The 25,392-nt window shown below is 36.4% G+C and overlaps 1 protein-coding gene across 1 annotated transcript; it reads right to left on the bottom strand.

Annotated features, from left to right (window-relative positions):
* Nucleotides 1-599: 599 nt before the first annotated feature.
* LOC581070 (PC3-like endoprotease variant B) lies at nucleotides 600-24,987 on the bottom strand. Its single transcript, XM_030994740.1, has 15 exons — nucleotides 24,802-24,987; nucleotides 23,764-23,952; nucleotides 20,111-20,215; nucleotides 19,553-19,687; nucleotides 18,571-18,679; nucleotides 15,810-15,847; nucleotides 14,165-14,250; nucleotides 13,346-13,434; nucleotides 12,581-12,753; nucleotides 11,448-11,690; nucleotides 10,558-10,658; nucleotides 6,842-7,063; nucleotides 5,956-6,225; nucleotides 4,713-4,951; nucleotides 600-3,709 (listed from the first exon to the last, which is right to left on the bottom strand). The coding sequence occupies exons 2-15, from the start codon at nucleotides 23,932-23,934 to the stop codon at nucleotides 2,733-2,735; spliced, it is 2,958 nt and encodes a 985-aa protein (XP_030850600.1). The 5' UTR covers nucleotides 23,935-23,952; nucleotides 24,802-24,987; the 3' UTR covers nucleotides 600-2,732.
* Between the last annotated feature and the right edge of the window lie 405 nt (nucleotides 24,988-25,392).

Raw genomic sequence — 25,392 nt, 5'->3', positions numbered from 1 at the left:
CTCGAAGTCTGATTCACTGAAATGTGTCATTCTAACACTTGGCACACAGTAAGGGTAACAAGCTCAATGTCCGTAAGTTTCTCTGCTCATTTATCAACTATAATGCATTTTCAATCAAAACCATTTAGTGAATACAATGCCCTCATAAAAAATATATCTCACAATTATAAATAGACCGTTTTCATAATGTAATCAAATTTAATGCACAAATCTTTGCCTCCGTACAAATTATTTCATTTACCTAATACAAATAATTGTGTTTCAATAGTCAGAATGCAAAATACATATATCATTTGTTGTTAGGTATGGCAAGCCATAACGTTTGTCCTACCTGGCAACAACTAATGTACATGTAAACAGTTCACATTTTGACTAATGAAATACAATTATTTGTAGCAGATGAATTAAATAATTCGTATTGAGGCACTTCATAAAGTTGCATGCATTGAATTTGGTTACATTACGAAAATGGTCTATTGTTTGCATCATTAATTATTGAAATTAGTATGTGTACAATTGTGTGTAATCATTTTCTTCTTGATACATACATGTATTTCATTGACACAGTCACATTTAACATGATGTATTGCCATTCTTTTTCACAATATTCCTCTTTGTGACTACAAACTAACACCCCTCTTCATCTTCATTCAATATTACTTTTCCCTCATCTCATTTTCATCATCATCTTCAATACTACCACTGTTATCCATACACCATGTAGGGGTGTGTAAATATTAATACTGTTTTTTAATCAATCACAGGTAATGATTTTACAAAGAGTTAACAACAAAAAGAACTAAATTCTGCACTAATTGTTTTTTTCTGACAGCAAGATAAAAGTTTTTTACCCTTACTAAATCCTAAATATGAAATGAACTTGGACAATGCCTGCAATGAAAAATAGATTAGTACTGATTTCTAACTGAATACAAAAACATAAACATGTAAAACATCTTTTTATCTTCAAATATGGAATGTGAAAGACTCAATTTGATACACAAGTTTTGAAGTGCTTATTATATTATCATTTCTTCAATACTAACATACTATTTCTGACTGCTAAGTGAATAAAATGAAATCATTAAAAACAATTATTTCTTTCAAAAAGGTCTTGTGATCATTCCACAGATAGGCCTTATTCTTGAAAGCAACTAACTTTAGGCCCGGTTTAAATGTCTAAATGTTTACACTTAGGTTAAGTCCATCAATTTAAAGAGTGCATTTTTTCAATCTATTCCTCCTGTATAAATCAAGATAACTCTGTAACTAAACGAAAAATACATAACATTGCCTCTGAGAAATCAATATCTCTTTCTCCATTTCATGATGAAATTTATTTTGTTTCTTCATTTCGTTACCATAATTACAGTTGTTTAATCTAAATGGAACTTTTGTATTGATATTAAGATTCTATTAACGTATGGCCTAAGATTAGCAGGGTTAACTTTGGCCGCTTTCAAGAAAACAGCCATTATGTTTAACACAAATCTATTCTATATGTACGAAGCCTAAATGTGAAATGAAAATATTGTACGAAATAAATATCAAATTAATAGCACCTTCCAAACCAATGAATATCAAATACATGTAGATCTATACATTGAGACATATTTCCACTTGAAAAAAGAAGCATAATACAAGGACCTATGACCTATGACATCCAATGGTCATAGTTAACAATTACCACTGGTGGGTAACCTTAGCATCCTGTACCTAGGGGGAAAAAATCCTTCAATAAGAATCAATATATAATGTATCTTTTACAAGGAAGAAATGATAATATTGATGAGTCCAAAGAAAAGCTTGAAAAGAAAGACAAGGTGTCATAATTGAACGCATGGATACATAGTAGAAATGTTGCACATGATACAAACCAAATATTACTGCACAACTGAAACTTCCATCATATGTATAATACATAGATGTATATAAGCCTACTCCATATATGTATGTATACCCTTACTTTAGTACTCATATCTACGCACATATCATCATCATACTTCATGTTTTCCCTTTGCTCAGTAACAAATTTGTTGCGAAAACATATCTTACAAAATATATAAATAAGAACTTAAATATTAATATCATTACCAAACTAATTTTAAAAACTGTATGTTGAACATAATTCACATTCATACATGTAAAATGCAAACTGCCTTTAAGACAAATGTTTGGAGTATACAAAAAATAATAATACAGTTGAAAATGAAAAATTAATATCTTCAGTTTTGCATAATGTGCAAATAGCATCAAAAAGTGAAAAACATAACAATTTTAAAAAAGAAGCGATAAACCTTGTTTTGCAATTTTACAAAAGAAAAGACAGAAGAGACAGAGCAGGAGGAGACAAGAACAGGAGGTGAAAGCGAAGAAGCTTCCAAGCCTAAATATGAAAAACCCATAGAGGGGGCTATTTCACATTTCTACATGAGGAGATAACGTAAAAATAATAGAGATTTTGTTACCTTATCATCAAGCAAAATGAAGCCCAAACGAATGTCCAATTAGAAGCCTTAATATTTAGATTTCCCTTTTCTTTACATATGTTTATGCAATATACGGTATGAATGTATTTCATATCTTTCTATGATTGGCTAGACATAATACATAAGCATATAAGCATACAATAGAAAAGTTGATTTGTTAATATAAAATGTTGTATATAATTTCAATATATGTATTCATAAACCATTTAAACCTAATTCTGACGACTGAGTAGTGAATAATCATCATTCATCCTCTAATAATGCCTGCAGATCCCTTAGTAATTCATATAGTCTATCATCTTCTCCAGTCTTTGACTCTCCTACAAAACTGTCTTTCTTCCTCAGACTCAGACTATTTTCTTTATTCCTTTTCAGATATTTGCTCAGACTACTTCCCAATAAATCATCATCCATTTTCTTCTGGAATTGAATAGCTTCTTCCACTTTCTTTTCTTCTGTTTCTTCCTCTTCTTCCATTTTTTTCTCAATCGTATTATACACCTCTGTATCCCTTAGCAATGCATCCTCTGTCTTCTTCTGGTATTGGAGAGGTTCGTCTTGAGACTTCTCCACGTCCCTGTCCTGGTAACGGAGTGCCTCTTCTCTCTCAAGGGAATCTGACCTTGCATTCTTCTCGTCGGTGACCATCTCCTCTACATACTTCACCATGAGACGCAACGTACTCACGTCCAGAGAACGAAGCAGGCGAAGGATAGCAGTATTGGTCATGTCATCGCTTCGTCCTTCAAAGGCCACATCATCCAGTCCTTCTCTCTTGGCTTCCGTCTCTTCTATTTCCAAGTTAAACCCTCTCGCTTCACCAACGACATCCATCTCCTGTGCTTTCACCTCTTCCTTCATCCCTACCTCCTCCTCCTCTCTACCTTCAATCATCATGTTCTCCATCACGTTGTCCAGATCAAAATCTCGGCCCAGCATCATCAGGGACTTATCGTCCAGAGAGTTCAGGTACCTCAGGATCGGGTCACCCTCGTCCAGTCTCCTTGCGAACATCGCCAGCTTGATGAGACCCTGTTTGCTGAGGAGGCTCCCATCAAAGTACTCGGTACCTATCCCTCCTGTGATCTTGTTGATGTTGTGAGCACGGTTAGGGGGCAGAGGGACACCGTTCGCAATGTCATGGAGGTCTAGATTGATCTCTTCGCTTTCCAGTTGCTCCTGGTTGTAAATCTTCCTTATGGTGTTCTGATCACTCTTACCTGATGGCATTATAGAAAACAAAAGCAAGTTAGTTAAAGGGATTGGTATCTTTGCCTCAGATTCTGAAACAAAATCCTAGATTTTCATGCTGCAATCATAATTATAAACCTTTAGGTCAGTCAGGAACCCCATGACTTTTACAAGCCAATCGCCTGTCTGATTATCAAGATATTTATGACCGGTCACTCAAAGATTTTTACTTTTTTGAGGCACTTCATGATTGTTTTGAAGCGCAATTTGTTTAGGGCTTCAATATTACACCATATCACAGACACTGATAACATGTAGAGCCATTCATCTCAGATTTAACATTGTTAAACGATGCCTTTAAACACACATGGTACAACATATGCTCTGGTGGCATCTGCTCTTACATCAATTTTATTCACTACCTGAATTCCTAACCTCAATCTTGGTCCCAACACTCAACCTATGACCATATCACTAAACCTAATCCAAAACATAATTGCAACACTGTCCAACAATAACTAGAAAGGCTCGTTCAGATATGACGTGGAAAAAAATGATAATGTAAAGTGTATATCCCATCACATATCTGTATCAAGGCACAAAGAGTTCAGTGAATACTACAAACATTTTCACAGAAAGTGTGAAATATTTAAATATACAACAGGTTCAAATAGGAAATAGTTTTCAAAGGTAACCAAATATGTGGTCCTTATGACAAGTGGTCCTACTATACAGGTGGTTGCAACAGCAGGTGTGTCTTGGTTTGACTGGAGGTGTCATGGTGTAGTGGTTCATCATTCACTTGACTCTCAATCCAAGGGCTGAGGGTTCAAATCCCATCCCAGAACTAATGTCTTTTGGCAAGGCATTAATCCACATCTGCCATTGTCCACCAAGGTGTAAATGGGATCCTGGCAATTGATGGGGTAATAATACTTGCAGGGCCCTCAGGAAGAACAGCGTTGATACCGATGAGAATTCCTTGGGTAAACAAAGTTATTATTATTATTATTGTTACAATAAATGACTTACCAGCATCATGAGGGTTGACTGCAGCGTTCTTGTCCTCATCTTCCTCTCCAACCTCCTCATCATTAACCTCGGCTTCATCTCCTCCAGCCTCGTTGACGTCGACATGCTGACGGGGTTCGCTCACACCGTATATGGTAAGTCCCACCATGGCCAGAGTAGCTTGTTGGACTTCAACACGAGGAACCAGTTCCAGTACTTCATCTTCAGGTTCGTCAGCATCATCTGGGGTTGTGTTGTAGCTAGATAGACAAATTATTGATTGGTAAATGTATCATTATTTACCATAAACAACAATAACAATTGGATTTATGTTTAGCTCTTTGTCTCAAGGGTGTACGGAGTCCGGTGTATACCTCTTACAACTTGCACCATGTTCATAGCATTGCACCATAAACCTGGCTCTTGTAAGCGCACACACACACTCATCAGTCTGCAAGAATCTTCAACTGTGAAGGAGGTAGACTTAACCCAAAGAAGACGAAGCTGTCCCTTGGTCTATCAACTAATTGAGAGGTATTGTAAGGTTTGCAGATGTTTTTTGAAGAAGTAAAGTGAAGAACTACTCCTCAGAAGTGCGAGGGGTTTGTTCCAAAGCCATAGGGAAAGAATGAAAGGGAGCGTATTCATGCAATTGCATTTTGGGAGGGTTTAATACATTTCCTTGTAAACAATGTGGTGACTTCTAAATAGTGTTGTAAACTGCCAATTGTCACGATTGCCATTGCCTCTGGGTCCATACTATCTAAAGGCTATGTATACCTCCATATTTACTTTATAAAGGAGACGTTCATCCTGATATTAAGTTGTTTTGATTGTTTTCTGCAATCATTTTCTCCTTGTGCCTTGCTTAAAATTTGGTTATAGTGAAGAAAAAAATAATAATGGGGAGATAAAACTGGAAGATATATTTAGGGGTGCTTGAGCTTAGCCAACCCTCCTCTAAACCTCCTCGTGGTCGAGTGGATACGTCGCCGGACTGTGGATCATAAGGTCCATGGATCAAGTCCTGCCACAGCACTAATGTCCTTTGGAATTTGCCACACTCAACCCAGGTGAGTTAAAGCAGTACCTGGCAGGAATTATTTTCTTGATGGCAGTATTTCCTTGATGGCGTAATGGCAGCCATGCTAAAGCCAGTGTAATAATTTCCAAAGCTCTTTGGAAGTGCATCAAGACGTTATAACGTGATATGCACTATACAAGAACAAATATTATCAATATCATTATTATAATATATACATACCTGAATTGTAGGATCCATTTTCCATTAGGGTCCTCTCCCCAGTTATGAACAGTCATAAAGGGCCAATCAGTAAGGCCCTCCCTTTTGCTATCATGTATCCTGGTATCTATGAGACGAGATGGGGTGCCGAACGGAGAGTAGAGGATTAGGCTAACATCGCCTCGTCGGTAAGCCTGGAGGCTGATGTGTGCTTTGACGTGCTCCATGCTGTGGACATTGGGGCAGTTAACGGAGAGGGTGACATTCTGGGCCCAGCCTTGGCGGAGAGTTCTGTGGGGATGAAGAGAGGGCGGGGAGGGAGAAGAAGAGGAGGGGAGAATATATAAGAGAGAGTGAGAGAGACAGAGAGAGAGACAGAGAGGAAATGGGAGAGTGTTAAGATGAGGAAAAGGAGGAGAAAAGAGGGACATAGACAGAAAGTGAATTAGAGAAAGATGGAATAAAGTGGAAGTGTTAAACAGTATTAAAGAAAAGGTATGGACAGATTTTTTGAGAGGTATTCAATCTTAAAACTGATAAGAATATACTTGTCTATCAAACCCTCTGTGTACAAACAATCTTTTGAAGTATTAAGTGGAGTCCTAGCTAGAAGCACAGCTTTAAAGACCCAATGTACTATTTGTAGCTACTTGCTCTCTCTATATAGAACAATGCCTAATCAGTGACCATTGGTCCCCCATGATCCTCTTTTTTAAAGTTAATTGAGAGCTGAGTTGATGAGATAGCCACCTGTCAATGACCTGTCAGTGATCAACCTTGGTGGTCTAATCCCTCCTAGCCAAACTAGTACAAATGGGCTTTAAGAAAAATAAATGATCATCAAGTATTGTGAAAGAATAAATGTACATGCATTCCTGATTTACGATGTCATTGGTGTAAAACTTACCGGTCTGGGAAGATTGGATCCACCTCGCACGTTTGCTGTGGACCAACGAGATCCCAGGTCAGGGCCAGCTCCACCATCTTGCCTGCATCCAGTACCCCGAAACCAAAGTCATGATGAACATGAAGCCCGGCTCCGTTGATGCTCCAGCCGTGGTTGTAAGGCTGTGGAATCTTGCTGCCTTCTGTGATGAGATACTGCAAGTCTCGCCATGTCAACTGAGGGCTAGAAGAGAAAAAAATTAAAGATAAAGTTGAGTTCTGGTAAAAAAAGAAAATGAATTCTCACAGAATCAAACGAAACTTAAACTGTATGTTCAAGATTACAAATAAATGTCATTTGCCAAACGATTTTGGTAGAAAATGTATACTGGCTGGGCAATGAGCATAGAAAGATAAGGAAATCAAGGTAAGTAGGCCCGACATCATTTGTGTATAGTCCCATATACATCTTTCTGTGTACAGTGCTTGTTACTTTACCAAGACTGGGCCAAATTTATTATGATTTTGATGACTCCAGAACCTTGCAGTACACACCAATACTTACATGCTACATGATCAATTTTTTCTAAATCCATTCCACACATTTTTTTTCACAATGCAATTGCATGACCAGAACTCAACTTTATCTTTAATATCAAGTATGAGAGATTAAAAACTAAAAGACACAACATTAAGCTACAGGGTACTATATATGGAACGCAAGTGGAGGAGGTAAATGCAAAGGGAAAATCTGTAATAGATTGATGGCTGCTGGCTTGGTGTTTTAATAGTTTCAAAGGCATGGGTTCAAATCCCACCGCTGCCATAAGTTCTGCGTCCATCTTAAGCCTTATTTCCATAGTTTAAAGGTAAAGACCAGTTATGGTCATGCGATTGCATTGTGAAAGAAACGTTGTGGAATCGATCAGAAAAGGTTGATCATCTAGCATCTGTAAGGTTCTGGAATCATCAAAATGATAAGAAATTTGGCCCATTCTTCGTAAAGTTACAAGCACTATACACAGAAAGATGTATATGGGACTACCCTATATATCTCACAGACCATGAGAGAAACAAATTTACCAAATATATGAATTAGTAGGCGGTTTCCCGGCAAATTTTTTATCATTGTGTATTAGTCAAAACATATTCTTTCACATGATTGGTAATGAGAGCTTCCATTTCATTTTTTGAAATTGGGGCGTTTCCAATACTGGTCTTTACCTTTAATGAGATGCATGCATGATGGCAAAAACAATTAAATATTCATACACTTTGTTACAATTTAATCGTTTTAAATTTTGAAGGGACATCTTTTGTCAATTTATAACACATTCAATAAAAGACAGCATAGCTGGCCAACATGATATCTCAGATTCAAAGTTTCAAAAACTTGATTAATTGAACCATATTACAGGACCCAAAAGGGAGTTTCTCATTGAAAAGCTCCCTACAAATTATAAGAGATAAGTCATGGACAACCATTTAGTGACACTATGTTTGCTTTTTTATTTTTCTCATATTTTAAACCTGTACATTTAAAATGTAAAGGTAATGGGGCTTGGATTAAAGGTCTGTGCCAAACATTGTGGTGCATGATTGAATATAAAACTGACTAGAATTTGTCACATGTTGAACACTTCAAAACATTTCTGAAGTCCCTTTTATTTTGTTAGAGGACAATGGATTTTTAACAGGTCATTTTTTTAATGTGATTACGATATTTATCAAGAGGCAAAAAAAAAAGTGAAGTGTTGAGTTTACAACAACAAGCCTAACAATAGAGGGCCTGGTCCCTCTCGGATGTAATTGGATGGTTAATTGAGACACAGTATGTTGACTGTGGGTTATACATACATTGAATAACAGGTTCCTCATCATGATTCTGTGTCTTATAGGGTGCGTTTAATCGACACTTTTTCACCCTAGAATCACGGTTTCTAAAGACGTTTAGTTTAAAACGCAATGCGTTCAAGCGATTTTTTCGTCGGTCGTAAAAATAAACGTGTTTGAAAACACAAACATGAAACGCTGAAAAAGATGCGTTTTGTATCATGATTCAAAAGAATCACGGTCGCTAAAATTCGATTGAACGGACGGAGTTCTCAATCATGATTGCATGACGAAGCCTCTTCCGGTTTGGGAAAAACCGCGCGCCCGCTTTGCATGCAATTTGCATTCACTATACCATCGTGGCCTGTTCCGTTATGTTATTCCTTGTTTTTCCTTCTATCATTTTCTCTTTCTGTCTTTCCTTATGTTATTCTTTGTTTCTTCCTTCTATTCTTATGTTATTTTTTTTTCTTTCTATCACCTTTTCTTATGTTATTCTTTGTTTTTATCATTCTATCATTTGCTCTTTCTGTCTTTCCTTATGTTATTCTTTGTTTCTTCCTTCTATACTTATGTTATTCTTTTTTTTTTTTCCTTCTATCACCTTTTCTTATGTTATTCTTTGTTTTTATCATTCTATCATTTGCTCTTTCTGTCTTTCCTTATGTTATTCTTTGTTTCTTCCTTCTATACTTATGTTATTCTTTGTTTTTTCCTTCTATCACCTATTCTTATGTAAATCTTTGTTTTAAGCATTCTATCAATTTCTCTTTCTGTCTTTCCTTATGTTATTCTTTGTTTCTTCCTTCTATCATCTTCTCTTATGTTATTCGTTGTTTTTATCATTCTATCATTTGCTCTTTCTGTCTTTCCTTATGTTATTCTTTGTTTCTTCCTTCTATACTTATGTTATTCGTTGTTTTTTTCCTTCTATCACCTTTTCTTATGTAATTCTTTGTTTTAAGCATTCTATCAATTTCTCTTTCTGTCTTTCCTTATGTTATTCTTTGTTTCTTCCTTCTATCATCTTCTCTTATGTTATTCTTTATATTTATAATTCTATCACTTTCTCTCATGTTATTCTTTGTTTTAATCATTCTGTTACTTTCTCTTTCTATCTTTCCTTATGTTATTCTTTGATTCTTCCTTCTTTCACCTTCTCTTATGTTATTCTTTGTTTTAATCATTCTATCACTTTCTCTTTCTGTTCTTCCTTATGTCATTCTTTGTTCCTTCCTTTTTTCACATTCTCTTTCTGTCTTTCCTTATGTTATTCTTTGTTTTTTCCTTCTATTTTTATGTTATGCTTTGTTTTTTCCTTCTATCACCTTTTATGTAATTCTTTGTTTTAAGCATTCTATCACTCTCTCTTTCTGTCTTTCTGTCTTTCCTTATGTTATTCTTCGATTCTTCCTTCTTTCACCTTCTCTTATGTTATTCTTTGTTTTAATCATTCTATCGACTTTATCTTTCTGTCTTTCCTTATGTTATTCTTTGTTTCTTCCTTCTATCACCTTCTCATTCTTTGTCTTATTTTTGCGATCTATGCTCAAAACAGCAGTCGACAGTCGGCCGTAAACAATTCCAGAAAGCGCGCGCCGAAGTTCCTGGGCCATACTGCGCAGTGTGATGCGCAGTGGTTTGGCTCGCAATGAGCTAGAATCAGCGTTGATGAAAAATCGCTTGAACGCAAACCGCAGTGACCTTGCTTTTTGTAACGGCGTTTTGAATTGTGATTCATGTTTGTGATTCTAGCTTCGAAAATTCGATTGAACGCACCCATAGTCGCATCAAAGCATACAGCACTTTGTAACTGCCACAAAAAAAAAACACTATATCAAATACGTTAAGTTTTGGAGTGGATTGGTTTGGATTAGAATCTCAATGTTGTTCCCGAAGACTTACTTTGCTTGCAGCACTACAGCAAACAATCCAGAAGCAAGGGGTGCGGCACTGGATGTTCCTACAAAAGCATCGGTGCAGTTTCCATTCAGGTCTGTGGTGGTCTGGATGCAGAAAAAAAAGATATATCATGCATCACTTATTACCATCTTTTCTATCCAAAGCATGAAGAAGAAAAAAAGAGAAGGACAAATTCTGTAAATTTTTTATTTGTGTTAAACATTTTGTAAAAATTCTAATATTATTGGAAATAGGTAAGATCTAGAAAACGCCTCTAATGAGGTGTAGCACCTCAAGAGTTCCTGGGTAAGCTTTGGTTGATTCTTGCTTGCTGTTTGAGTCCTTCGGCAAGCCATTTCACCCCCATATGTTCCTCGATCTTGACACAAGTGTATTACCCCTTTGCCTATGAAAACCTGATGGTCCTTGTATGAATCCTATGGACCTTTCACAATGCATAAGTCAACAGGTTAAATGGGTATCGGACAATGCTGGCATAATATTTATGGCAGCTCCTTACAGAAGAGTGGTCTCAATGATGGTGATCGAGGCCACCATTTTGGTCAATAAGACTATATTATCATTAAATTGTCAATGCAGAGCTAGAGGGGCGTTAACTCTCTGTTAAAGTACAACAGAAGTGATAGTGAGCACTAATAAAAAAATATGTTTGTTTTTTCCTCAAGCTACTGCCCCTGAGAAAAAAAAAATAGGGATAAAATCTGGACAGAAAAAAAGAAGAAAAAAATTGGGGAAAAAACAACAACAACAAATCAGGGAAAAAAAGAAATAAATGGGAAACCGATTTAAATTGGGTAATTATCAGGCCTAGTACAAGAGTTTGAAAGCCTTCTGGCTCCAAACAGAGAATATCATGTCTGGATTCTAATTACCACAAGGTTCCACTTGAAGTCGCCACTCTTAATGTCAGCGATGCTAGAAGGACCTCCAGAGAGGGTTACAGCCATGATGGCTGGACAGGACTCTACGAAGTAACTTGGTCTTCCATGGTCGTTGATGGCGCTGATGGCGATCGTGTGGATGTCACCCACGTAGCCGTCTGCTCCGCAGTGGTCGTCGTCATGGCCACCATTGCCTGCCGCCCAGACAAAGATGGAGCCCTTTCCGTTACGACCCTAGAACAAAACAAAAAAGAGGGACTGGTTACCAGGTTTCTTTGCTATATGGTCTTGCAGCGTCGCAGATAGCAGTTAGGAAGAACAAAGGCAATTTGTTGACAGTTGTGGATATTATCTGGGATTCTATGTCATACCTATGATGATGTTGAACATAAAGGATGAACAGCCAAGGACAAATAAAACAGTCTGAACACGGTACTCATGGTGTTTGTTCTCATTTACTGAACTCCTAAAAAACAGTATGCAATAACATGTCATAACCACTATCTTCACCATTATCCCCATCAGCATCAGTAATCACCATCATTGACACCATCATCATCATCATCACCACCACTAGCACTGTCATCATCACCACCACCATCATAGTCACAATCATAACAATCATCCCCATCAACATCACTATTGCCACCATCATCATCATAATCATCACAACCACGATCATCATCATCATCATCATAACAATCACAACCATCATCATCATCATCATCATCATAACAATCACAACCATCAGCATCATCATCATCATCATAACAATTACAACCATCATCACCACCACCACCACTACCACCACCACTACCACCACCACCACCACCACCACCACCACCCCCACCATCACCACCAACAACAACCACCACCACCACCACCACCACCACCACCACCACCACCACCACCACCACCACCACCACCACCACCACCACCACCACCACCACCACCACCACCACCACCACCACCACCACCACCACCACCACCACCACCACCATCACCACCAACAACCACCACCACCACCACCACCGCCACCACCACCACCACCAACCACCACCATCACCACCACCACCACCACCACCACCACCACCACTATCTCTTATAGGGATAGCTGTACTCACTGTGATTGCTCCATGCTCAAAGGCCTCTTTAGTGAGTGTATGTGGCATCTCAAACCTGATCCCGTCGTCAACTGGACCCCAGCAGCAGCTGTAGATGTCAACGTGGCTGTGGTTGAACTGTAGGGCCTGGGCTGTAAGGCGATCGGTTGCTGGACCATCAAGAAGTCTTATACCTGACAGAGAATGAACAATCGTTACCATTGTTTACAGTTGGCAAGTGCGTTGATTTCTACATGAAGTAGATGTGTGGATGCTTGTCACTGGATAAGATATTGATACAATTCAAATTTAATTTAATCAAGTTTGAGTTTGAATTATACAATCTTTCACTTGGTCCATTGTTTGGTCTTATTTTCCCTTTTCTACCTTTTTCATTCACTTACATTTCATTGTCATCATCACTTTCAATGCCCAATCTCTCTCTCTCTTACTCTCTCTCTCTCTCTCTCTCTCTCTCTCTCTCTATTCATATGATATATCTATCTTCCCCTCTCTCTCTCTCTTTCTCTCTCACATAAGTCTTCTTAAACGATGAGAGAACATGTAGTTTTCACCCTGTCTTTATACATAAATCTTAAAAAGGTGGTTTATGAACTTCTATACTTTAGTCTGTTATTGAATTATGCATGACGAATCACACCCGCATGAACAAGTTTAAGTACAGGGGTATTTGTGTTTCAGAAGTCAAGACTAATCTAGTACAAACATTTTGTAAAACATGATGAAATTAGAGCCCAAGGTAAATTCAGATCACTGTATTCTCACCTCCGATGCTGGCCTCATAAGCCACACCCACCCCACAGATGCTGTTATTGGCTGCTGCTGCTACCTCCCCCGCACACCTTGTACCATGGCTGAAAGAAGAACATCCAATCATCAAAATATATCTTTGATTCAACAGGCTCGTACAAGTTTTTTCTTTAATGGAATGGGTTCCATGGTGCACCTTGGCAGTGACCTGTACTCCTATTCACTGCAAAAGTTATCAAACTAGCACAAAAAGGCCCTCATGTGTTGGGGGATCTCTTGTCAATATATATATTTATTTATTTAATTTTTTTTTGGGGGGGGGGGTGGGTGGGGGGAGGGCTTCACTCTAGACATTAAAACAATGCTTCATTGGACTATAATTTAAAAAATTAAAATAATGCTCGTCCAAGACTAGAAATGACTTGCTTCAATAGAAAGAATTTGCTTTTGTCACCATGTTGTGTTTTGTTTTGTTTTTATTATCTGCTCATGGTGCCTAGACTTTTTTTAAAACTTTTAAACATCAAGAGACATTTAGCAGATATATAGTTGTATCTTTGAATATTGGATATCAGAATATCAGTAAATTAATATTTCACAAATTTGATGAATGGTTGATGGGAAACACATTAATATAGTGAAAATATATCATATTAGTTAAAATAGCAGATCATTAATTTGCTTATAGAGTATCAAATTCAAATGTCTATACTATTTTTCATTCAAACTAGAAACTTTCCTCAAAAATTCATTCTGTAACGTTTGGTTTTGACCATATGCATACCATAAAAGTAGACCTACTATATCAAACATTAACATGTATGTAAGACTTACCGCACTGCTTTTGCTGGCTTGCTATAATCTGGGGTGGGACTGTGCTCGTTACTTATATTGTTGAAGTCATAGCTAGCATACATATCCTTAAGGATATATGAAAATATATAAGAAAATATAATTGTATATATATATTATGTATCTATATATTGCATGGAGCTCACATACATGTATATGCATGTACATCTCAGCAATAAGCTAATAAGACAAGGCAGATGAATAAAAATATTCAAGGAGGAAAAAAACAAATAAAAATTTTCCGGCTTGGTCAACCAATGGAGAAAAAAAAGGGACTGCCACAGTCGATTTTAGGTACACAGAGAAAGTAAATGTATTGTATACTCCAAACTATGCGGCAGTTCAGGGTATTGTTCCATGGAATATAAAGGTGGTATCTCACTGAGCGGCGAATGCTTGCGAACGTAGCAAATTTCTGGTTTCGCCAGCGTTTGTTAAAGGTTGCCAACGGTTCGTAAAAGGTTAGAAGAAAGTTTGCAAACAGTTTCCAACTTTTCATTGTCGCAAATAGTTTTTCTTGTGCAAATTTCTTTGTCCACAAACAGTTACAAGTGTTTGCAAAACGATGGTAAGCCTTTATTGTTAGACTGTGTCACTGATGTTCTTTTTGATTTGCCAATGCTAGCGACCATACGACCATATGGTTCCTATATAAAAACAACCCATTGAGTACCGAGAGTTAGCAAAATGTCCCAAACATTCACAAATCGTGGCAAAGGGTTGGCAAATAGTCGCCAACTGCCTTTTGCAAACACTGTCGCAAAAATGCGCTCAAATGTTGCTAATTGTCACTGAACATCGCTAAAAGTCGCTCGATGTGGAAGAGGCAAATCCAAAATTTGCAATGTTCCTATTAATGAATACGCCGTGCAGTGAGATACACCCTTCAAGAGTCAACCCCTTGCATGCAAGAACCAGGTAGTTCCTGTAATACGCCTATCAGAAATGATGGAATCTAGTAGTCATTGGGTTAAAAATATTATTCCATGTGGACAATGAACATGCAAACTTTAATAATTGTTCCACTTTCAAGCAAAGGTTATGCAGGTTCCTATTCATCAAATATTCCCTTAGTTTAATAATAATAATAATAATGTAACTTATATCGCGCCAAATCCACTCTGTGGAGTGCTCAAGGCGCGTGTAAACAGGAAAAACGATCAAGACTTGAAAAGGAATGTTTTGAGATGAGTTTTGAAAGAATCAGAAGATAAACATTTTTTGATGTCTTCAGGAAGGCCATTCCATAATTTAGGACTAGAGTGTGCAAATGATCTTTCCCCCCACGTTTTGGTAATTTTGGGGGTCACAAGAAAATTGGAAGTGGATGAGCGTAGAGGTCTTGCAGGAGTGTAGTTTTGGATTAGAGAGATAAGGTATTGAGGAGCAGAGCCGTGAACGCAATGAAAGGTTAAAATGTAGACACGGTATAGTCATGATATGGCAAGTTAACAGTGTGAAAGTAAAATCATAACTTTTGTGTTAAAATGAACGAACATGGTGATATCAAATGCAAGTCTGTATTGGTTGGGCAATCTGACAAAGATGGCAAGTGTACATTATGAACTGGTAGATAAGACACATAATACATATAATTTGTCAAATGTGACTGATCAATTTCACTTACAAAATTATCTTTCAGATCGGGATGATGCTCATCCATTCCTGTGAGTTAAAAAACAAACATTAAGAAATCTTCAGAAACATAGAGAATTATTTTCGAGGTAAAGGCCATCTATCTTTAATCATTTTCACAAGCTTGATATAAGATATCTTTTTCTTATGTGAAATAAAGAAGTCCTACAAATAAAATTCGAAAACATATACATGCACGGTTAGATAGAGTGAATGACATTGATAATCCATAACTCTGCATGCATACTGTTTAAAGAATGACAACCAAAAAGCTTACCCAAGGCTTGCCCAACATAGCAACAAGTAATGTATGCAGACTGGATTCCAAGTATTGTAGTGCATTCATTAATAACATGTTAATGGAACACCTTTCCATTGAGTTCCCAGGAAAGAAACATTCATACAATATTGATTTGTTAGTAAACTAGTCTATCAGATGTACACACATATTTCATGTTTTAGTATTGTCAAAAATTTAGAACATTATCAACATTTCAAGCATTACTTTGAAAACTGTAATTTGAAGAAACATCCTTGAAATTAGTCCAATTCAATTCAACAATGCACTCACTTCAGTCTGATAAAAGTTTTAAATATGTAAGTCATGCATTATTAAAAAGTGTCCATTTACACATGCATAATTTGTATACCATAATTCGCATCAAGTAAAACTATAATAGTAAACACAGAATACAATAAGCACCTCATATGAAAATAAAATATTAGTATTTTAACATGCAAATGGGCTGTAAAAGATTTTGAAATATTATGTCATGCATTTACTTGTACATGTAGGCGTGCAATTACTTAAATGTCACATGCTTTCTTAGCAGTCAGGTAAAACAAACGATCAAACCAAACCGATTACCTGGTACATGTACATGTACATGTAGTACATACAGTAAACAAATTAGTGATTCATACCCCTTGTCAATTTGATGTTTTTTCTGAAAGCTAGGTGGATTAGCTGGTTGAATAATATAAGATTCTCAAGAAACATAAATTGGGACAAATCAATTATTCACATCCTTAAAAAATAAAAAAAAATAGGTAAGGCTATGAATAATTAAGATGTTAACTGTTCATGTAATAATCTCACAAATACATGTACATTCATGATGATAACATGCATACAACTGCCTTGCCCCTCCCCTTCCCTACCCCTTCCTACTTCCCTACCCCTCCCCCTATTTCTTTCCTCCGTCCGTCCCTCCCTCCCTCTCTTTTCTCTATTTTTTCTCTATCTCGTCCTCTATATCTCTATGAAAATTATTACCAGTAATATCCTTTTTTCAAACTAACATTTTAAGATAATGAAATTGTTGGATTGAAAACATTATTTTTCTCTATCTATCTCTATCTCGTCCTTTATATCTCTATGAAAATTTACCAGTAATATCCTTTTTTTCAAACGAACATTTTAAGATAATGAAATTGTTGGATTGAAAAGAGATAAAACATAACTTCAAATACAAACAAGCAAATATCTGATCAAAGAAAAATCATGCATGCATATAAATCAAACAATATCACAGGTAACATTGAAAGCACTACAACATGCAGGTATCTATTTATACCATCATATCATGCAATAGGATTTCTTTCAAGCAAAACTGTTCTGGATAAAAATAGATGGGAACAGGGGAGAACAAAAACATTAAAAATGCTGAACAGGAAAAATTTAGAATGAAAGACTTACCACTCATCTTCCATGAATAATATTTAACAGGAAAAGAAATTAATATGTGTTAGATAAGATCTTCAATGTGGGTTTGTGGAAATATTTAGTAAAATAAATGAAAGCACTAACGGATTAGTTAACAATGATTGCCCCCACAGCGTATGCTAATGTATGTCTACATGTATATTACACTTGCCATGATACAAAAGAATCAATACAGTATTAATCAGAAGATTAATTTCCTGTTCACCAAGTATTTGTGGCAATTAAAATACAAAACTGGATAGCAGTGCACTGTGCATGACCCAACAATTCTTGTACAAACCAAGTTCTGTCTTAACTAGTTACATAAAACCTTTTATCACCTTCAAAAGGGTGCTTTAAATAGAATATGTAATGTACCGTATGTATTATACTAAGTAGATTTCTTTGGTATGGAAAATATGAGGCAGATGGATATCAGTTGTTATATGCCACAAAACAGAAAATTAAAAATTAAAAAAAAAGGGAAGTTGTCTGAAGATATAGTTTAGATTTTTAGCATTTCCATAAACTGTAATTTATTCTTTTTCCATTGATATATAAATCTACAAGTATATCATGCATACTTTTGCGCTGTATTAACCAGTAACTTACAAGACTACTACCTGTATCTTTAAAGTGAACAAATTAGTAGTTCCATACTGTATTAAGACTCTTTTCAAAATGAAAAATAACAATATTACTTCTGTAAAGAGGTTTTGCAAGTTTAAATACGTTCTCAATTATAAACATAGAAGCGAGTTGTGGGTAGACTACTCATAGCACCCATAGACGCTTGGATAAATTAGGACCCCCAAGGAACCCATGTCCAACTTGGGTTTCATGCTCTTCTTTATTTTCTTTGTACTGCTTATCTGTTGGCCCATAGAATAGGGGTGTACATATAGTATTATTTTTAGATGATTTTTGCTCTTTAATTATGTAAAAGTATGAATGAAACCTTTATCCCTATAATTCAAGCATCCCCCCCCCCCTCTTCAACAGAATATAGAAATGTCATGTGGTGACATGTGCCTTGTATATTACTTACCATCATCTACGATAGTGACTACAACCCCCTTTCCAGTGTATCCTAGCTTCCAAGCAGGCATGAGGTTCATGTCCATTCCTGGCGTAGCCCCTTTCTGACCATCATTGTACTGAAGGACGGGGGGGGGGGGGGGGAAGAACATTTATGATGTTGCAATGGTGTCAGTTTACAGAGTTTTAACATGAGGAGCATAGGGGTCAAGAGTAAAAGGGGGTGTTTCACAAAGATCCTAAGTTGAACTTATCTGTAAGTTGGACTTAACAATTATGGAAAGCTGTTAGCATCTATGAAACTATTTTGTAAAAAGTTATTTTTAAGAGGCGTAAAATGTTGATTCAAATCATCCATACTTTCTATAATCAAGGAGATTTCATGTTCTTGTTGTGGAATTCATGAAAAGTTTTAAATAGTTGAATTTTTGCTTTTGAATATATTTTATTTTAAGGCTACAAATGGCTCTTTATAATTTTTAAGTCCAACTTAGAGTCAAGTTCGACTTTAGATTTTTGCGAAATACCCCCCAGTTCATGTATCTACAATGTTGTTGGTTTGGAACAGTGGCTGAGATATATTGATTACCTACATGTATTAACTATTACTTAGTAGTATCTATAATCCAGTCCCAGCATACAAAGGTGATGCATACAGGTAGAACTATACGATTCAGATAATGAGCCGGTAAAACTGTACTATCTTGATTATTAATGCAACTATCATTTATTTATGAAAAATTAAACTTTTAATTCACCAAATATATCCAACAATATCATGATGGACAGTAGGCTTGCGGATGCACCATCCGCAAGCCTACTGTTTATCTACATCACCATGCAAGCTGATACTTACAAGCTGATACTTACAAGCAGCAATATTATGATGGTTTTGCATTCTGAATTCCACTTTACATACCACCCCATTTCTACATTCCCTGAAGGCATATACAACTCCTAGATAAGATATGATTCTACTGGCTTCTTCTTACCAGATACCACTGTTTATCCCAGAGCGGATCGTTGAATGGAATAGCCCAGTCATCTCCCGTTTCATCCGGAGGCACGACATCATCAGCACTCTTCTTGGAATGTAAAATTATTTTCTGCTGCTCTACCCATGAAACCTACACAGGGAGAAACAAACATAATTAGACTGTAATACAGTGAAAAATGTAGAATGCTCAAGGATGACAAGAAAGGTGTTTTTTTATAAGCAGTTGGTAATTACATGTACGGGGCTGTTTCATAAAACTTGTTACACCAATAACAAATATGCCAATGTCCCAGTCATTCAATAAAGTATTCTCTCACAAAAATATTTGCTTTTACAAAAACTCTTTGAATAGTATAACATTTCAAACAAATATCACTAAATGACAAAATATCTACTTAATTTGGTCTGCTTGGCAAACAATAAAAGTACATGTCTTATACATGTATATATGTATTGCCTTCAAGTTTAGACATGCTTGACGTACTAAGCATGGCAATTAAAAACTCTGGAACTGTAAAAAAAAAAACTATAAAAATGAGAAAAATGCACTTACCCTTGTGTCTTCTGCCAGTAATTTGTTATAATTATTTGCGCCTCTCCTAGATCTGGCACTCATCTTCTTCTTGGAGAATCCATATGTATCTCTCAAGGTTCCAATCTGAAAGCAAAGTAAAATATAGTGAAGAAAAAAGATAAAGAACAAGAATGGGGAGTTCTTTGGCTCTGAAAGCTCCAAAAGATGTTTGTGGAAATTCCAATAACAAGGGAAACGCTCTCGGCGGTCTTGCCTGCATAACGCGATTCAATATGATAAACCAGAACGTCAATGACGTAGCGCTCATCCGCATCTCACTACAACAAAAAATCGTAAATTTTATGTGGTACACTTTTGAACTGGTCAAAAAACAAAAAAAAATGGGATCTTTAAATTATTTTTGGAAGAAATTTGCATAAATTACCATAATTAATTAATGGAGAACAATTTCAAAATTCTGTGTAGAACTTTAGTGTACCAAAGTTAGCTTTACCAGATAAAGCAAACCAAATAAAAATTGGAAAGAAATGAAGGAGAAGAAGCATTTTTTGTGATTTCGAATAAATTTTCATAAATTAGCATAGATAATGAATTTCACGATTCTGTGTAAAAGTTTTAAATCCTTTTCCTAGCCCTATCATATGAAACAATCAGAATCAAAATTGGTTGAAAAATAACGAAGAAGAAACATTTTGAAAATCTTGATGTTGATGCCACAACAAAGTCTAAGTTTTTTTTTACCTTAAATGACCTTTGACCTTAACTTAGTGACCTGAAATTCTACTCACATGATTGGGGAGACTTGATAACCCTATAGTCTAAGTTTCATTGACAAAGAACTTATATTTTCAAAATTATATCAAAAATTCAAAAACTTAACCTAAGGTTAAGTTTTCGATGATGATGCTACAACATAGTCCAAGTCTGTTGACCTGAAATGACCTTTGACCTTGACTTTGTGATCTGAAATTCTACTCACATGATTGGGGATACTTGATTATCCTATAGTCCAAGTTTCATTGACTTAGAACTTTTACTTTAAAAATTATATCAAAAAATTAAAAAAAAACTTAACCTTAGGTTAAGTTTTTGATGTTGACGCCGTCGCCGCCGCCGCCGCCGTCGCCGTCGCCGTCACCGGAAAAGCGGCACCTACATGTATGTCTCGCTTTTTGCTACGCAGGCGAGACAAAAATGTGGTCGAAATGTATAAAGTTAACAACTAAATTATTCATACCTCTTTTAATTATATGTTTTTTGTTTTTGTTGCAACTCAAGAATGACGGGAGGACCGGTTTAATTTGGGCCTTTGCTAAATACTTTTAGATATAATATGTCACATTATCAATAACCATAAATCCAGACATATCCATTTTTCACCTACCGTACATGTTCTTAGAAAATTACAAAACTTGGTCAGGGTATGAATAATTTAGGTACTTGTAACTGTATACATGTACACTGTTCTCTACACAACGATGTACATGTATGAACATGATGGACAAAGAAAGCGGACAAAATATACAGTTCCTCATTCTACCCTTCAACAATTGCTGTGGAAGACAAAGGAACATCCCTACACTGCTATTATGTAAATATGTGTAGAAAAGGTGAATATGCATGTGACACCTGTTCTACACATTTTTACATTATAGCAGTGAAGGGATGCTCCTTTGTCTTCCACAGCAATTGTTGAGGGTAGAATGAGGAACTGTATATTTTGTCCGCTTTCTTTGTCCGTCATATTCATAGTGTAGGTTCCAATGAGGGTTTTATCCTCCTTTACTACATGATATCGCAGCAAGGATTTCTCAAATTTAAATAAGCAAACGTTAAAAGAGCTTGAGTGAACAAAAATGTACTTGTACTCTTGAGACTGCTGTGCTTGAAGGAAAACCAACCTAGAAGGTACCCTACCTAGAAGATACATGTACGTACTCAGTGTTCAAAGTATCTAGCAAGTGGGTATATCAGTGGGTACACGAATGTATGCTTATGTACTGTATGCTCAGAAAGAAATAGAGAGAAAGAAAAAGAAGAAAAAGCATTAAGCTCATGCAGACAAATTTGGAAATGTCAAGTAGAAAACTAAGCAAACAAACCAGAGAAAAACCAAGTAAATAACTCAGTCTGACCTTTCAGACAAAAAATACACATGGGTAGACTACATGGACTTAAATGTACTCAATATACCATACTTTTACTATCAGTCTTTGAACTCTTTTTTTTCCCCAGAACACCTAATTTGTAAACATCACTTCTGTTTTATACCTGAACATTTCCTAACATAATACCTTATATCTTAAATCATATCAAATGTACACAACTTTACTACTTTAATACTTAATATTTGTTACTAATGGGAAAAGCTTGCATGTTGCTTAGAAATGGAGAACAAAATTCTGGATGGCATTGAGAACAATTTGTTAAGAAAATCAACCTCCCTTACAATGGGAACAATAAGAATTGCGTTTATTCCTTTATATTTCATAAATAAACCTAATCATAGTATTTCACTTCAACAGTTGGTTCAAATCCACGAAATTATGCTTAACCTACATGTACCAATACAGTATATCCAATAGATCACTTTAACAATGTAAATTTACATGTACTGTACACCTATATGTTGTTGTTTGTTTGTTTGTTTTTTTTTTTTTGGGGGGGGGGGAGGAGTTTTGTTTTGTCTGTTTTTGATGTTGCTTTTCTAGTACATTATATACATGTACATTTATAGAGCTTTGCATTGCATAAGAACAAAAAGGCTATGCACTCTGAAATGTACATTTTACTATGCCACTACCTCTTGTTACTAAAAATGGGCCTTGATTTTTTTTACATACTTAAGATCTTTCCAAGAAATTCATACATGGTTGAGTGCAGCCTGTGCATTAAAGCTTCATGCTCTTTTATTAAAGATCCTGTCGGAAGTGAAAAAATGAAATAGATGAATTACGTATCAAGTTATCAACAGAAAGCGTATAAGCCATAGGTTACAAATACATTGTACCAATTACATGCTCTTTTAGAAGCTGTCCTGAAGAAGAGTAGTTATCGACTTAATGACAAATTGGAGAACAATGCACAATTATACAGACTTGTAAAAGCTACGGGTTCTGAGGATTGGAGCAAACCATCCATCCAAAAAACAAGACATATTTTTAAATGTTAATTTATTTTTTCTCTCCTCTTTTATAGTGAAAAGGGATAGTGAAAAGGGATTCCCAAAAGGTCAGAGAAGTTTAGATTGAAAAGACCATAGCAACCTGTTATACATGTACATGTAGGCCTACTTATTGTATCTACCAAATTAGGACCAGCCCTTTACCAAGGGCATGGTACATTCAATAACCTGGGTTTTACTTAAAGTTAAACCCTAGGCCTCAAATCATGTTCACACATGGAAAGCTTAGACGTCAGATCAACTTCCTTTTAAAAATCCAGTTTTTAACAAAAGCATAAGCCTATCATCAGGATTAAACTCAAGTAAAAAATGGACCCATATTTTCTGTTTGGCGTCCTCTATCATCGTCTTTCGAGTAGTGACGTTAAAGGTCAGTCCGCAGATGTATACATACCGTTTGGAGGCAGAATAACCTTACTGTATATACCTTACTACAGATCGCGTTAACGCCCTTCTGGTTCCAAACAGACCATGTTGTGTTTCTTACCTGACCGTCGAATGTGAAGCCATGGTCAGTAGCAACTTCTCGAGCCTTCCTTTCACCTCCAGCCACCTTGACCGCCCACTCGTTAACGTATAACCCTTCCTCGTCTCTGCTGGTCAAACAACTGACAGTTGCAACGCACAGGAACGTCAGGAAGATCAATTTGGCAGCCATTGCTGGAAATATCTGCACCTGTGTGGGTGAATAACATTGTTCCTTCATCTTTTCAAATGGAATGGTACATGTATGTATTAATAGAATTAGATTTATCATCCCAATTAATCCATTGCTTGACCGCAAGACAGGCCTAAGATTAAAGCCAGCATGTACTGTCATTTCATTTGTCAATGGCAGTAATGGCCTTCTCGCAGGCAGAAGATGAATCTCCATATTTCATTTTTAAGTAGGAAAAAGATTGATATTTACATGTGACACGAAAGTCAAAACAAGTTTTTCTCTTTTCTAAAACTCTATTCATCCAAAACTGTGCTGTCACATGCATATTAATTGTCTTTAAGTTTAAGTGACTTTTATAATAATAAAATACATGCATGTATTTCTCCTGTCTTCCTGACCCAAGAAATATAAGATCATTTTTAACAAACATAATAAAAGAGAACTTGTTGAATAGACATAACATTAAATTTCAACTTTAATATGTAATCTTGCAGACATTTACAAACCCTTCATCGACTCCTCGTCTATATCTATACATATAATTGGTGATAAAAAAACAGAGTTAATAAATCTGTCCAATCTAAATGTACATGTCCCTAATTTTCACTTTAAAAAATTTCAATAGTCCAATAGTTCAGTCCAAAGTAAAAATGTACTCAATAACACTGTAGGCCTATATGGCGCCGCACACAATGCCAATGCCTACCGATACCAATTGCTATGCATGCTAACATACACGGGAGTACCACTATAGTAGCGACTGCAAGGCCCATAGGACCAACGCGCAAACATTGGTTGCGAAAATTATCAACAAGCTACGAAACCTCTTCTAACTTCTACTAATACCACTCAATCAATATTTACCTTGATTTGATAATGGGTGTATACTATCTTGAGGCCATCCTTTAAGCAGTCATTTAACTAAATAATTCATCACCAATCACAAACCAATCGTGAAAATGGCTCTCCTTTCCTAGTTTTCTTCCACTTTGAGAGCGGAGCCCTGCGCGACCTGTTCCAAAATCACTGCTTGTTGCGGCGCCGCGGCCGTTCCACAAAAAGTGGTGTGTTAGTGCTGCAGTGCCCTTTGCGTGGGAGGGGCACACAATGAAAGATTCGTTATAAAGGTAAATGTACGCAGTGAACATGTTTTGTGAGCTGAGAATTACACGGAATAAGCTTTTGGAACACTTGGTTGGTTCAGATAATCTGGTTCAGATAAACCTTTCTTTCTCTCTCTCTCTCTCTCTCTTTTCCTCTCTCAGGGGCGTATCCAGCCGGCGGCAAGAGTTGGGGCCCAATTCGTGAGATATTTAGCGGCGAAGATCAGCCGACCGGCCGAATAAACGGGGAGGGGGAGGGGGGGGGGGGGGGGTATGGAGCTTGTTTTTATTTTTATTTTTTACTCAACACCCTCCTTCCCCCCCCCCCCACCCTTTGTACAAAAAATAATAA

The sequence above is a fragment of the Strongylocentrotus purpuratus genome, unplaced genomic scaffold (assembly GCF_000002235.5).
Source record: "Strongylocentrotus purpuratus isolate Spur 01 unplaced genomic scaffold, Spur_5.0 spur5_scaffold_21, whole genome shotgun sequence".
NCBI lineage: Eukaryota > Metazoa > Echinodermata > Echinoidea > Camarodonta > Strongylocentrotidae > Strongylocentrotus > Strongylocentrotus purpuratus.
Note: the sequence above shows the minus strand (reverse complement) of the source record. Positions and strands in the feature narration are given on the sequence as shown.